Source organism: Phaethon aethereus (genome assembly GCF_964289735.1).
Source record: "Phaethon aethereus genome assembly, chromosome: 2".
In the NCBI taxonomy this organism is placed as follows: Eukaryota; Metazoa; Chordata; class Aves; order Phaethontiformes; family Phaethontidae; genus Phaethon; species Phaethon aethereus.
In genome coordinates this window covers 28,792,721-28,809,004 of record NC_138582.1, presented here as the reverse complement: position 1 = coordinate 28,809,004, position 16,284 = coordinate 28,792,721, and the positions used below count along the sequence as shown (strand labels likewise).

The following is a 16,284-nucleotide window of genomic DNA, read 5'->3' as shown; positions in this document are numbered from 1 at the left end:
TTCATCCTGATTATTAATTTTCATGCATTGGCTTTGAATCCAATACATTTGTTCCTTAGGTACATCGCTAAGTCAGCGTCAGTCTAAAATACTGTAGTCATCTACCATCTTGATGTTTTAAAGTGGACAAAATATCCAGATTCCCTTGGAAATGAAAAGCGAGAACCAAAAAGAGTTATTAATTTTATTTTTCCTTATAAAGAAATAAAAAAAACTGTTCAGAGTGAAGATTACATAAAACACTGAAGGCAGAGAGATTAATTCCAAGACATAAAGAGCAGCAGTGGCACATACTGCACAATGCAATGACTGTTTTTAATACTGTAAGCCAACTGACAAAAATCCTACAGTCTAATGTATTTCTTAACTGCACACAGTTAATGCTTCCTGTATATTTGATTTGCTTTAGGCTATCTTTTAATGACAGTTAACTCTTGTGCTAGTTTAACTGGACGTACATTGTGTCTTCTTCCATTACAGTGACTAGGGGGTTTTATTCTCACAATTATTTAGAAGGTGTAAGATACCAATTAAAAGATCATAGATGAAGAAGAGAGTTTCAAGAAGAGTGAGTACTTTCTGAATTCCAAGTCAGAAACATACTCTCAGAATATTTGTCATCTAGCTAGTCAAGCAAACTTTAGACTTGGGATTTGTCTTTCTTGCATTAATGGTCTATATTCACATCCTATCACCTATCTTCAGGTACCTTCAGTGGCTAGATGCCACTTCCATGGATGTCATAAGTTAATACTATGGAGGGGAATGAGGGTTGAAAGATTTGCTGTAAATTCATGCTTTTCACAGAGAAGACAAAGGGAATGACAGAGTCAGAAAACCAATAAAAGATGTGGCTGCCTAGCATTATGTGTCCTGCACTGCCAGTGCCCAGCCTCAAGAATACAAAGTTGAATGGAGAAAAAAAACCATCCTGCCCTTCTGAGCAGATGTTGGCTATGTTGCAGGAAAAAAATGCATGAATTGTTGGGCCAAAAGAAGAACAAAATAAGATCTTTTCAGTAAAAAAAACCCACACATTTTTAATTCTAAGAAAAAAATAGCAAATTTCAAAATTTTGTACAGACTGTTCATTCAAAGAAATGACAGGTATGGTGCCACTCCGACCTCCATGTATCACAGGCATCTCATTCGGCTCTCCTATCAGACTACACGTATCCCTCTAAAATATTAATAGTGTTCATAGTTAGATCTATGAAATGAGAGAGCAATCTAAAGCAATTGTTGAAGAAAGTCCTAAAGATTGGACTTTTGGACTAAACTCTGATGAATTGTCAAAGATTTTTCAGCAAAAAAATACAAAAAAAGTGGAGTAAAGCAGATGCCTTCAATGCATTTTTGTGTTGTTTAAATTTCAAAGCTTCATCAAGTTAAAATTTTGGTGGGAATTTTTCAACCAATCCTTTTTGAGTAATCAGACCTTGACAAAGGGTTAAAAAGTATTAACATCAAAATATCAGAGTAATAAATGAACTTGTTACTAAGCTCCAGCTGCATTAGGCTTTTAAGAACTGTTCCTATTTGCAGGCATAGTTATCTCTCATAGTCTATTTTTTCTAGCTAAAATAGCTATAAACCTGATCAAATGCAGTCTGTAAATTCCTAAAAAGAATCCTCTGAAAGTTTTTTGATTTTGAGCATGTATGACTTGGCCTAAATTCTATGGGGTCTTTTGTTTTTTTCACTCCTTAATTTTTCATGAGACATACTGGCCAGTGGTTAGAATTGGAGTCTGGATCCTTTTTGCCTAAATCCATGTACTCAACTGTTCATCAGCTCTCTGCTGTAAACTCATCTGAAGAGAGGAATGCTGGCAACAGTGCTAAATATATCACCAGTTGCACCCTGCTACAAGGCAGAGAGAACTCTATGACTTAACAGCTAATGTCTAGGGATGTTATTCGAAGTTTTATAATACGTATAATGAAGTTTTGGAATTTCATTGCATAGGATTATCTATCTTTAAAATTTATTTAAGAGGGTGACTATTAGTGCAGTCAAGCCAAACGCAGATCAATTCATAAAGCTGCAAGTGATGAATTCCGAGCAGTTGTGCAAGGGTATTACAGAGATTCGCCCCTTTCCTCTCCTCTGAGCTTCTTATCAGAGTAATGAAAACTCTTGGGAATTTCTTAGCTCTTTTTTGTGGAAGTCTTATGGCTACTAGGTCAGAAAGAGGCAGTGCTCAAAATTTTGCTGGTAGCAGAGAAGCTGTGTTAAATAGTCAGAAAGTGAAAAAAAAACAACAAAGCATAACCTTAATTAAGTTAACATCCACATCTTTAAACATAAAAGTGCATAGAAATAATTTCATAGCAGAAAAAGAAATATTTAACCTAACCATTTTCCTGTCGACACCTATCAAAACCACCAATAACTTTGATGTTTTCCTCGTATTCTTACACTCTTCTCCCAGGAGGAATGGCATTACACATATCCCTGCTACCCGGTGGTATAAAACACAGCCAAAACACAGTTTCTTGGCTCTAAGTTACGTGGTGCACTTAAGAGCAGTTAAATAGGAGTTACTTCTTATCCATGCATGAATTCTTCCACGCTGGCCAAAGGGACCAGGTTTGTCCAGCCTGGAGAAGAGGCTGAGGGAAGATGTAATTCTACTACGTAAAGAAACGTTATAGAGGAGAAAAAAACACATTGTCTTTTTCAGGGGTGCATAGCAAAAGCACAAGAGGCAACAGCTACAGCTTGTGGGAGGGAGAATGCTGCCTAGACATACAGAAAATACTTTGCACAGAGAGGGTGGTGCAACAGTAGACCAGGGAGGTGGTGTAACCTCCCTCCTTGGAGATATTCCAAACTCAGCTGGACACGTCCCCAGGCAGCCTGAACTAGCTTTGAAGTTGGCCCTGATCTGAACAAGGGGTTGGACTAGATGACAGCCAGACATCCTTTCCTACTAAGTTTGTGGGGCTCTCGCCTAAGCTTCCACCCCTTCTGAGAGATTTCAGAGTTATTTTTTGTCCCAACCAGGTTTAGTTTTCTTGCCCCAAGTAAACGAACACAGGTGTCTCCCTCCTTCCCCATCTCAAGGAGCTGCTCTTCTGTTAAGTGGATCAGTGTGGTGTCAGGTCACCCAAGGGGAGAGGATTGGGGCTGGCACCAGGGCTCCAGAGGATCAAGTCGCTGAACCCATGGTAGCCCTTAGGAGATACCTAAGCCCTGCCTCCTCCACCTTTATAAAAAGATAATTTTTTCTGCATCTTTTAAGATAGCCGTAATTCAGTTTTAAAGACCACGGTGACCTTTTCCACAGGGAAATCATTAATTATGTGTATTTTCAGTTGCATTAATGGAAACTCAAATCTTAGCTGCTCACAAAGGTTGCAGTTGTCTCTTGATGAGGAAGATGTGGAAAATTACCCTCATTCACTCACACTCAGTAAATGTAACAAGTAGAACCATATGTTAACACTGACTTATTTCATCTGGACTGCGCAGATTGCTGTGCAGTATAATGTATAGGCTAATGAACAGTAATTTACAGCTAATGAAATTCAAGAAACAGGCCATTTTTCTAGTTTACGCACAGACATCATCAGTGCGTCCCGTTATTAATTGGTGGTGCAGTATACTGACAATACAAATGCTGGGCATGCCAGCTAAGCTGATTCTACCATTATATACACTTAATAAATTGATACACATTTTTCTTATTTCAGAATTAACTTTTTTTTTTCTTCTAGTGAAATCTTGTACCAGTGTGCCTTCAGTAAAATACAAATGAAGGCACCTGCCTGCAAGAAGTAGAGCGGTGAAAGGATAACAAAGCATGGCTGGTAATTCCTTGTAGCCAAGAACTGGAGTTGAGGTTTAAGTTGAATTGTAACAGACAATCTCTTTCCCTCCATGACTTAAATTATAATGATTTTGACAATTCATATATGCTGAATACCTTCTTTTATAATCTTTGAAGAATTTTAGAAGGAGGGGTAGGAGTCATCATCTTTCAGCAGTAAGGAGCTGAAGTTATCTAACGTTGCTGTGAGCTCAGAATTGCTAGTCGCAGAGCCATTATTTAAAGAAAAATATTGAGTAGTCATTTGCCCAACTGGATGCATTAAGCGAGTTAAGTAGTTCCGCCTAGTCTTCTATGCGGAAACTTCTTGTGTTCTATGCTTCTATGTTGTAAACACCAATATTTGGGTAAAATATGCATAAGGAAAGAGTCTTTGATAATTCAAGACTCCCACTGGTGATGATAGCATCCTGACTGTCTAGCCTGTCTTTACAAAAAAGGTCTGTGTACCAGATAAGGTAACTAAGCCGTATTTAAAGATTACAAGGACCTTTTCCGTAGGGAAGCCTTTAAACATAGAAATTACGGCACAACAGAACCGGAAGAAAAAAGACTAAATCCTGGTGCAATGCACAATCCTGGAGTAGTTCAGATGAAAAAAACATTAATAACTTTCAGATGCAGGAAAGGATTTCTGAAGGAGTCAAAAAACAGCCAGCCTCAGACAGATAATGTTTATATGATCCCATCAGCGAGGGCCCAGCTGAACATTTTGCAAAATGAAACAATATTGGTGTACATTCTAAGTTGTAATTCAGCATGCCTGTATCAGATTTACTGTCACTATAAACAGGAAGCTACATGGAGGTATCTGTAGCTTTTTGGATGCCCAGAATTTTAAAACACTTCACTTATCTTCCTCTTGTGCGATTGCTTTGGTATTCAAAAACTTACAAGAAATGGTCAGTTCTGTCATGTTTTGCTTACTTATTTCCAAAAGCACTGGCAAAAGCTGAAAAACTAAAACCTACCCTTATTTCTACTGCAGGGTTTTATTTAGGTGCCCATGCTACACAGATTTGCACACATTGTTGTAACATGCCACAGAGAATCAAAATGTTGGAAATTAAATGATCTCTGTCAGGTATACCAAAGTTTTAAATCAGTTACAATCAGACAATCTCCTGTGAGTATCTATTTTAAAAACATATAAATAAGAAATTATTTGTTGGAAAGTGGTTCACACCTGATTAATCTGAAGATAGAAGTAACTAAATAAGACCATGAGGCTCCTGGCTACCGAAGTAACTTCTGCTGATTCACAAGTGGTTTAACATCAGATTTCTGTAGCGGAAATATTCCAACAAGAACTAACTTAATAATATATATTGTGAATTGCTTGCTTTCATTTGAGAGCAAAATGCTTTTAAAGCTATTATCTTACAATCTTTTATTTTAATTTAAATTTCAAAACATCCCGTATTTGTGTTCTTATTGTAAACACATACATGCAAAAATTCTAAGTCTAAAAGTTAAAAAGGCATTTCAGCTGTAATTCACACTAGGAAGAACAGGGAAGAGCTTAAAAATACCCATATGCATTGCCCAAAAATATTCAAATTCTCAGCTAGAGTAGGAGGCAACACCATTCAAATGACTAGTTTTCTTTAAAGCTTGGAGATAAGAGACTGTCATCTATCTTCAAATGTGGTGACTAGAGAAATCTTCCATTCAATGATGTGCCTTATATTTTATGAAACCATTTTAGATAGAATTGTAGCCAAAGGCTTTCAAGATCAGCTGAGTGGCTTTTCCGCACACATAAGCAGACTTAGGGCATATGAAAAATGTATACCAGCATACTGTCATTCAGAGTTTAAGAGGTGGAAGTCCAATTTCCTTCTCTGTTCTTGATGGGAGCTCTACATAGTAAAAGCAGAGGCTCTAGGGGTCTGCTCTATCCTCTCTATTACATTTATTAATGAGAAAACAACAAAGAGGGTGTTTATATCATTGTATAGGTGACCCCTCACACACACAAAGCATTACCTGCATGTCACTGCGGAACTGGGTTTTGCAGATCTGGGCTTGCCAGAAACATTAAGTTGACCTCATCCATGGAAACGTGAGTCATTGGGCGAGGGAGAGAGCAGGTGTAAAAATTGATTTCTGAAATTATCTACACAAAATAGGCATAACTATTTTTGAACACATAAAATATATTGGAAATGTCGGTACACAAAGAACCACTACAGACTGCTACATATTGGTGCAAACATTTCTAATAACCAAGCTCCAACTCAAAGAACATTTAGATGCGTTTCACCTAATTGTGAAATATATAGATAAACGGTTTCAAAAATAACTAAACAAATTAAAGGAACAAAAATCAGTCAAAGACAGTTAAATTCAGAAGGCAATCTCTCTGGCACAGGCAGTCCTTCAGCCAAACTGCTGCTGGAGTTTTCCAGGGCAGTATCACTAAAGTACGTGCCCTGCTCAAAGACTATTCCCACAATCACTGTCAGAGACAGGCTGGTGGGCTAGATAAACATCTTTTCACAAGAGTGGACCTGAATAAAAACTATAATTTCACTTCTGCGTTTGTCAATCATATCTTGGATTTTCCATATTTAAGAAGTAACGTGGCACTGCCATCAACTGGAGTTAAGAAATGTAAGGAAAAGGGGTTTTTTTGGGTAGAAACTATGTTGTGCCACTGTGCACCTGGGCCTCTCTCAGCCTGGGTGGGATCAGTGTCTGTATCTGGAAATTCAGAGGTCTTTTTGTCCAGAAACGTAAAGGTTGCTTACGTGGTTTGCCTGTATAAGCATGAAAACATCCAAGCTGCTTCCTTTCTGAATTAAGCCTGAACCTTCCCTCACATATTTCCAACCTAGTAGGCAAATCCTTACCTTTTTTTTAATGTAATTTTTAGGACTATCAGGAATCTTCTAATTTGGAGCAGTTTGTGACTCAATTTCTTTTGAAGGAAACACTGAACCAGCTTCAGTCCCTCCAGAGCAGCCTGGAGTGTGCCATGGAAACCACAGAGGAGCAGACTTGGCAGGAGAGGTGAGCAAACCCTCTGCCCAGTTGCACTGAAGGGGGTGAGGAGTGGGATCACCATGAACATCCAAGACCATTTTTCACCAAACAACCTGATGTAGGGCATAGCAGGAGAAATAAGGATACACTTTTTATTCCATATAGGAACTCATTAATAGGAGTTTTCCTGAAATTGAATACAAGCAGGTTCCAATCTGGTGCTGTGGTGGGTTGCACGTAAGAGGACCATTTTGTTACATCCTAGGCTCTGCTCCTTTGACTTCTTTTTAAATCTACTGACTATTGAATATCAAATGCAGAAACCAGACCACTGCAATGTGAAGAGCTCTGAAACTACTAAGACCATTGACTGTCTCCTTGTTTATTTCTTTCAGCTTTATGATTTTTTTTCATTCCTGGTTGCACAACAATCCAAATATTAAGAGGAGAAACAGCCAGGCTCTTGCTATAACAGCTTCTTCCTAGAACATAAACCATAGTATTGGTTAACATCTAACTCTATAAACTCTCAGTCACCTGGATAACCTATATCCATCCAAGGGATTTAGCTGAATTTAATACCATGACCTCATAGATGGGGTTTGTAGAATCAAGGATCAAAACATTTTTCTGATACCATGACCTCATAGATGAGAGTTTGTAGGATCAAGGTTAAAAATATTTTTGAAAAGGTACTTGGCTTTATGGATTTGTTTTCCTCGGTATGCTACTGTTAAAGATGATACAGAAAGCAAAACACAAGCTGTTGTGTTTCATGGACAAAGAAGATCTCAGCATATGTTTTTAAATGCATTGCTTTTTCATTCTTGCTTTTGGAAACGTCATTTTTCTTGTTTGCTTTGCTGTTGGTTTTGAGATCTCTGAAGTACGTGAATACTGTACTGAGGTTATTAAGTCATGAATACACTGGGGTTTTGTGCCAGCAGCTTGACTGCAGGAATCAAGCAGGTTGATTTGAAAGGCTGAGGATGCACTGAGTATGCACAGTATGTATACCCCTCCATTCATGCATACACCTCTACAGGTTCCCCACAGGATTGATGGCAGAGAAAGAAGTCTTGAATGGCCAGTTCGGAGCTGGGGCCTAACTTAGGTGCTTTTACATCCTCTGGAGCAATCACTGACTTCTTCTCTGACTTGCCTTTTAGGAAAGCCTCTCCAGAAAGATCGAGTAACTCAAATTACTCACTTGGTTGCATAGACTTCGGTAATATGAACACTCCTTTTGCTGCCAGCTTTCTTGTCTGCATTGACTGTCTGAACAACTGCCTTCAGTTTTTCAGAAATATCCTCTTGGATGGTGAATTTGGTTTATGGCAAAGAAAATCAGGAAGAGGTGTGACATCGTTAAGCCAAATACCATCTTCCCCATTTTCTGAGGTAGCAATGTAAAAGCCAGGAAAACTCAGCACTTTAACTACAGCTATTTAGGAGAAAATGAGTTAGAACCTAGTGCAGATGCCCCAGTTCCTATGTAAAATAATCTTCAATTATGTTTAACTTAACTCAGGTGCAAACTGTCTGAATCAAAATCCCATTAAGATATTCCTAAACTAATTTAAGAGTGCTCACAGTGGGAAACTGCCATAATTCAGCTTACTGTGAAGGGATTTTATGCTGCAGAAAATACCATCCTCAAACATCTCCTTAACATAGTGTGTGAGCTTTTGGTAAGCCTTCATTCTGTGCTTCAGGAGACCAGAGAGTTTTCTAAAGCAGTGACCTGGGAATTATTTACTGAACTTCTTTGACTACTGTCTAATATTCCTTGCAACCACTCATCCAACTAACTCTTCAAAACTAACCACAGTCCTGGTCCTTCATTGCTCTCCGGATGGGTGATGAAGAAGAACCATGTAGAGACAGCCTTCATTCCCCACACAAACTCTCAAGCTTCAACAACTCTGTCATTGCAGTACAAACATAAGTCATTTCTGTATCTAACTGCTACATTTCAATACTGGTCCCAGAAATGTAATATTAGCTAATTCTCACTGGTTTTCCTTCCTTATTAACAGATACATATTGTTTATCTTTTAAATCTTTAAGCTGAAGGGGTCAATGTTTAAAGTTTGTATCTCACTTTTAGCTGTTCTTGTGATCCCAGCTTCTCTGCAGAGATGCTACAAAACTCACATGAATGAAGAAACTATGTGAATGGTTCCTTAGGTGAGGTCAGAACCACATCACAGGCAGACACTGACCTCGAGCTTTCTCTCCCTAAAAGATAGGTTTACGCCAGTTTAACCCTCCTTTTTTTTTTTTTTTTTTTTTTACTTCTCTAATGACTATCAACTGAAACACAACTAATTAGTAATAGTGAAAATCTGGAAAAAAAATCCAGTGGCCTCAATAGGTATTTCTCCTTTTTTAATTCAAATGGGAACATGCAAGCACATGTTGTGAGAACAGAGAGAGGAGAGCTCTCCCACTGTTTTACCTTATGAAGTCTCCCATGTTTCTGTGCAGACAAGGCCCAACACAACCAGAAGTGCTCTCAATTCAATGGCCAGGAAAACGCTCAGGTCGAAGGCTTCCGAGGAACAACAGTCTGTCACCAAATAGCCCTCATTTTAGCACAGGTATGATATTTCACATTTTAAAGATATTTAAAACACATGCGTATACACACACATACAGAAAAATATGTATGTTTCTTCCTCTCAAAAATTTGAATTAGACATGATAACTCACTTTACTGACAGAAATCAATCTTAAATTTAATATAGAAGGTATTAGCTAAAAGCATAAGGAAAACAAATATGTATCCATAGATCTGAACTGATAAAAAATACATAATTTTGGGACAAACTGTGATATCATTTTGGTGTTGGGGGTTGATTCAACATTTCTTGGGTAATATTTGTAGCCTGCAGATAAGAATGAAAAGGGGAAGGCTATAACTTATACAGAACCATGCTTATATATATATACCTCTTTTTTATATATATATACACAATTTATACCTCCAAGGTGAGGGCAACAAATAAGAAACAGAAAGGGAAAATACAAAATGTGAAGGGAAAAAATATTTCATTTAAGGTGATACAAAAAATCTGAAACAGCATTTCTGCTTTGGAAAACGTGAGACAGTACTTTGGGAAATGGGATTCTTTGGAAGCAGTGACTTAAGCACCAGGCTCCAGTGAAGACATCTCCAGGCTTAGTGAGGTCTGTTAGAATCAAGGCATGAAGATGACGGAAATGCCAAAGTACATGATGGGTCAAGCCCACTTCTTGACCAGTCATGCAGATTTCACTGCTTGCAGCCAAGTGCTTACCTCTTCCTTTTTAACCCTCTTTTGAAGATCCCTCTGTCACTTACATTCTTGACTCACTTTCTGCCACTCATTAAATCATGCTGTTCATTCAGTGCAATGATGCAGGATGACGTTTCATCCCTTGTGAGTTGCTGGTGTTCATAACAAGGAAGGTCACAGCCTTGTTGCTGCCCTCCTAATTCAGAGTTCAGAAGGGGCCCAAACATATGCAAGCTGTACCAAATCCACTTACTGTATTAATGTAATTTTAAAGAGCTAACATCTTTCTCCACAGCTATGCTATTAGCTGTCTAACTGCTGTCTACTTTCCTAGACAAGGTTTGTGTTTTTCTCGGCACTTGGTCTTCCTTCTTACTGCCTGCTGCCCACGTGCACCATAACACTGTAGGTGTGTATATGCACTCAGCACTGAAGCCGGCATTTCTTTAGCCTTTGTACTTGTTCAGGTAAAGCCACACTCTGTCTCCTCTACACATCACACCTCTGGTATGTCCCCAGCTTTAAGATTTCTTTGCTTGGTTGAAGCATAGTCCAAGTGCCACAAGAACTCTCAGGTGGAAAATGAGCAGGTTAATGAATGCACACATCAAGAGCATGTGTTGAAAAATCTTCAGTTTTTGATAAACAGTCTTCCTCTCTCCTTAGAGCAATCACTTATGTATGCATTCACACTGTGGGTGACGCCAGGAACTGCTCTCATAATGCACATATCTGCTTCCTTGAGTATTATCCCTTCCATCTGACAGACAATCTTCTTGAGACTTTAGCAAAGCAAAGTTTTCCAGAGACTTTAGAGAGGCTCAGAGATGCTTGTGCCTTTGTAGAACAACATTTTCTAGTTTCACCTTTGCTATAAGACATCAGGTCATTATACAGTCACAAGTATGACTGCAGTAGAGATGGAGTGCTAGGAAGTCTTCTGAAAGGGGCATATCCTATCCATATAGAGCGACAAGACACAATTAACATCCAGTGTCTTTAGTCTTTCCTCTGCTGCTGAATTCCGTGATTTGGGAGAAAAATAAACATAGGAAAGTTATTATGATGAAACATAATCAGTCCCGAGTTGGTCAAAATTTGCAGTCACCACAAGCATAAACTTTCACCTCTCAAAACCAAAATCTCATTCTAGAAAAATCTAGTGTAGGAAGGATCAATCCTAATAACCATATTGCTGCAATTCATCAAGCACCTAGGAACGCTGTTTGGTTGGAAAGGCAAACAAGGATCATTAGCTGCAAGGGACATCCAGTTAATGTTATCAAATCAGCTACAGAGTCCACTGCAAGATTATATCCATAATTAGTGAATGAACACATGAAAACCCTTGAAACAGCACATTGCAGATGACTGTAACAAAGCTGAAAACTCCTCAGAGTATAAGTATAAAAACAGCTGTTGCCGCTAAATGAACCTTTTCTGAATGAAGAGAAAGACCCTTATTCTCAATGCAGATGAGACATTCTACGTTTATGGTAGGAGGCTCCTTCAGGAATCCCTCAATACCAAGATTCCTCAACGTGCCATGCCAGAAACATATCTGCACATGTACACCCAATTAATTCTTTTCTGCTGTTCATAAGAATGTACTTTTTTATTGGGAAGGAGCATATATACTCTTAACCTTTGAATAATCTTGGAATCCTGCTGGAAGCGCCACGTCAGGATCCTGAGAACGCTAACAGGCCAACCACGGCGATGTCCTTGCGGTCAGGGCCATACAGCAGGTCTGCTGATCCTATCATCTAAGCTGTATTGGCCATGCCAGGGTATTTAAGACAGTCTTGGCTGCCTTTCTTTCACCTTAACCCATTCTCCCAGGGGAAAGAGGAACTGCAGACGAGACACAGCACATGGTCCCTCCATGGGATGTATTTTAGAGGAATCTCAAAGACAGGTTTGCTATCCAGCAGAAGACCTAACTCTTACTCTTACAGCAACTTTCACGTAAAAAAGATTAAGAAATGGCAAACTGAGAAAAAAATTAAGACAGAGAAAGCGTTAACACACACCCCCAAGATGATTTTGCATTTTGAGCAGAAGGTGTTCAGGTTATGAGCTCGTTCCATTCGCAGAGGAGAGCATTCCTTTCTTCAGGTATCAGCATGATTTCAAAAGCATTGACATTAATCTAGGATGTAGTTTTCATTCTGTATTGGATTTCTATTGTATCTTAAAAAGAAAGAAAATAATTCATATAGTCAAAATCATGCTTTCATTTAGTTATATCTAAATGAACATTGAACTAGTTGCAGCACAGTCTTCAAACAGCAAAATAAATTGCAAGCTAAGCTAAACTTTTTAATGAAATAAATGAATACACTATGTTCCAGCATTTAGTACCATTTTATAAATAGTTATTACTTATATTTTCCAAAGGTTGGATTGAGGAAGACAGCCAGTGGACAACCCAGATAAACAGACTCCAAAACCTGATTGACAAGCTGGAAAAGAAGGTGTGTGTTTCTTTTCACCTGCTTGTTCTCTCACTTTCAGTAAAGCAATCCTTAAACCACAAATGCTTTCAATGTCCCAGACTTTCCAATTAATAATGAGTGAAACTTCCACATCACCTAAGAGAGCTAACATTCATTAAATACCTACGTATTCCTTTCACCACCTTTTTTCCTATTTCATGAGAGCATGACATGGTTTTCCCACACTCTCCTTTCCCCTTTCCATCACCACGGTTTCAGATTTTCATAAAGATCTGAAAAGTCACATTACTCTATGACTGGAAGATGTTACAGTATTTAGTTATGCTTGTTTTGGGGAACTTGGGACAAGCCTTTCTTTTTAGGATCTGATTTTTTTCTCTTCTTCTCCAAACTTTCCCACTAAATCTTGACAGAAAGTTTTGTTTCTTCCTTCCCCATCACAGAATACTAATTTATAAAGATAAAACACTTTCCTAATAAGTAGAGTTCAACCAAAAGCTGATGCAACTCCCACCCTCCCACCTGGGAGCCGCAGGAGCCACCCCAGCTCCCAGGCTGCACCAGCCCCCAGAGCCCGGAGACAGCCTGCAGTTCCCACACCAAAGCAGAGCTCTCCAGGAGCCTGACAAATGACCTGTCTGATCCAATGATACAAAGGCTTCCCAGGGCTTGTGAAAACTTGAGTAACATCTGCCTGTACAGAAAATATAATATTCTTTTGTTTTTCTATCAGATTGATTGCTACCCTAGGTTTTAAAAGTTGGTTTATGTCTGTGTGATGATGACTTGGGGGGGGAAAGAGGGGAGAAAGAAGAGCAGAGAAAAAAGTAAGGTACAAATTCCTGGGTTGTTCTCTACATAGTGTCTCTATTGAACGATAGACAGACAATTTCAGATAGGTGCTAAGGGAGTGGCTGAATTCAGAGGATTTTGGGACCCAGGGATTTTCCTCCTGACTAGAGGCTAGGTTTGAGGTTGAAGTGCTCTCGGACCCAGGAGTTCCTCCAGTCCCAGTGTGGCTGATGCTGCTCCTCCCTGCAGGTCAATGCTCACCGTCGGCGAGGCTGTGCATGTGCTCCAAAGACATGGATTCACGCACACCACCACGGGTGCCTCCACCAGCACCCACAGACAGACAGCGCTTGCAGAAACATGAACGTGCGACAGCCTGACCCTGTCCCTTCTTTCCAGCTGATCTGGATGGACGCTCCCCAGTGAACATTATCATGGGCTCCAAGTCCATCTAGTATTCGTGGCTGGACACCCGCCCCTTACCCAGACATTGGCTCAGACCCTGGGTCCTGGCAGACAAGTGTCTCCTCCTACTTGCCCGCTAGTCCAACTTGAGTTCAGTAGCAAATTATACACACAGAAAATAGTTCAGTTTGGGATTTAACAAGAAGACAGAATAAACGGTGGTGACCTGGCACAGGGCTCAACAAGAAAACTGTACTGACCTTTCTCTGCCATTGCTCCCTCCCAAATGAACAAATGGTCCCTAGTTACTTTTCCCCTTTGGTCCCAGTTTGGGACCAAAATTTGGTATCTCTGTTACCTCAGCCTTATTACTGCATAGCTGCATTACCGTTACGGTCCCCTCCGGCACTGCTGGCCTTGCAAGACTCTGCTCCCCAAAAGGAGCCCAGTATTCCCTTCACTGATCCCTGAGGTCTGACAGTCTCTCGCATCGCTTCTCCTTAACCAGCTGTGAAACTTGGCCATTCCTTGCGGCACTGCCTGCAACTTCTGTCAGGTTCTCACTCTGCTGCTTGCTATGCTCAGCAGCTCCTCATGGTCTGCTGAGTCCATTAAGCCTCTGGCCAGGGCATACGCATCTACCTGCACACAACAGCTTCCTCCCAGAGGTCATTTCTGCGTGAGAAAAGCAATTACACAGCAGTTGCCATGTTAATGACATTTTAGTAGCAACTTCATTTTTGCTGAATAGATATAAATTGGATTTTGAAATGTCAAGGTCCATCATGAAATTTAACTCTTGCTTTTGGTCCAGCTCTAATTCCAGCTTTGCTTTGGAGATAGCAGCTCGTTGCCCTGCCACAGTGACCTCCTGACACGGATTGGTGACAAAAGGAGTTTAAGGAAACTTTTAAAAGAGTGTTACTGAAAAAACAAACTTGACATACAGCAATAATGCAATGCAAACGTTACAGAGAACTGCCAACCATTTTGTAGTATAGAAATTTACACAGATGTTATAAAATTATCAGATCTGCTATGGATAAATGACAGAGAACCTCAGTTTGAACAGGAGCTCAATGCCAAAAGGAAATGGTGACAGGGCATAGACCTTCCATAATTATCTCCTTATCAATATAGAACTTGATTAATAAAACACAGCAATTGGATAAATGTAATTTTGCCAATAGACCGCCTGTATCCACCTTTGCCCTAACTTTGCATCCTCTTGACTTTGTATCTCATGACCAGATCTAACTGTGAGAGGTGAGTTCACCATTTCTGCAGCTTCTCCAGGACCACCAACTTTGATTGTTCTTCTCTTGGCACCTCTTTCTGGCCCCTGTGAAGTAAAAAACCCAATTTACTAAGCATGCAACTTAGAAATCATGAAACTTTTGGTCCTATAAGGTATCCTAAGATGTATTAAAAAGACTATGAGAATTCTTTTGCATTGACATTCCCTCTCGTCCTCATTTTATTAGATCTTACACTCCATTACAGTAGGAGGAGCTCCCTGTGATCCATGTTTAAACAGCATCTAGCAAAAAGGTGTCTGGGTCATGACTGGAACAGGCATGTATTGCAAAAAGCATGTTGATGCCTCTTACCAGTAGAAGACTGTGAGCCCATGTACTCTGTTCCAAAGCAAAGTCAAGAAAAGGCAAAGCTTTTCAATGACCGTTTTTTTAAATGACCATTGACTTCAGACTGAAATTAATTAGACAGAAACATCAAGTGGTTGGTCACCACTTTGTGGAGTAATAGGGCACGGACTCTGGCGGGGATTCAGGCCAAAGACCTTTATTGCTACAAGTGTCCGCTTTTTATGCAGTTACAGCTCTTTCACGCACCACAAAATACGTCCTGGTCGGTTACCACACACAGTCCACGCGCTTCTCCACAGTCAGGATTCGCTGCCTGCAGATGTCCACGCACTCCTTTGCTTCGTCTTAGTTGTTTACCACAGCTCCTTCTCCTCAAGGCTGAGCCATGCAGATATCCAGCTGTTTACCAGCTTCTCAATGCCACAGCTCCTTCTCCTTAAGGTCGAGCCCTTGCAGGGTGATCCCAATACCACTTCCCACCTGGGATGAGGCAGTTACATATGCCATCTCTCAGCAGCAACTTACACATTTTTACCCCAAAGCGACCACTTCTCATCTGAGGCGAGGTAGGACTGAGGAGGCATTGTAAAGCCCCAGCTCTGAGCTGCAGCCTTGGTCAGTTTTCACTTTCAGGCCACGTGATAACTGTCTGGCAGGAGCTCTCATCTCATCTAAGTAGCAGAAGTGGGCTACTTCATGTGTGCTCAACGTTGAGTCAGCCGGTGACCGAGCGCTCTTTCCACAGAGATGAGGACTATGCACCAGCGCTCGCATGCTCCGAGGTCACAGCAAGCTGTCTGTGTAGGCTTAGCCCCTCTGCGTAGTCATGCCCTGTCTAATGACATAACACTACTGAAGAACTGCTATAGATTATTTTTAAATTCTTCAGGGGGTCAGCAAGGTGTCCATCAGTGGTT

The 16,284-nt window shown here is 40.1% G+C and overlaps 1 protein-coding gene across 1 annotated transcript in view; it reads left to right on the top strand.

Moving 5' to 3' along the window:
* Positions 1 to 16,284, top strand: part of NECAB1 (N-terminal EF-hand calcium binding protein 1) — a gene marked incomplete at its 3' end in the record, with an annotated part of 89,088 nt that overhangs the window by 62,874 nt on the left and 9,930 nt on the right. The window contains exons 6-8 of the mRNA XM_082015077.1: positions 6,714 to 6,850; positions 9,314 to 9,426; positions 12,505 to 12,581. Coding sequence (XP_081871203.1) covers positions 6,714 to 6,850; positions 9,314 to 9,426; positions 12,505 to 12,581 — 327 coding nt within the window. The remainder of the gene's footprint in view (positions 1 to 6,713; positions 6,851 to 9,313; positions 9,427 to 12,504; positions 12,582 to 16,284) is intronic.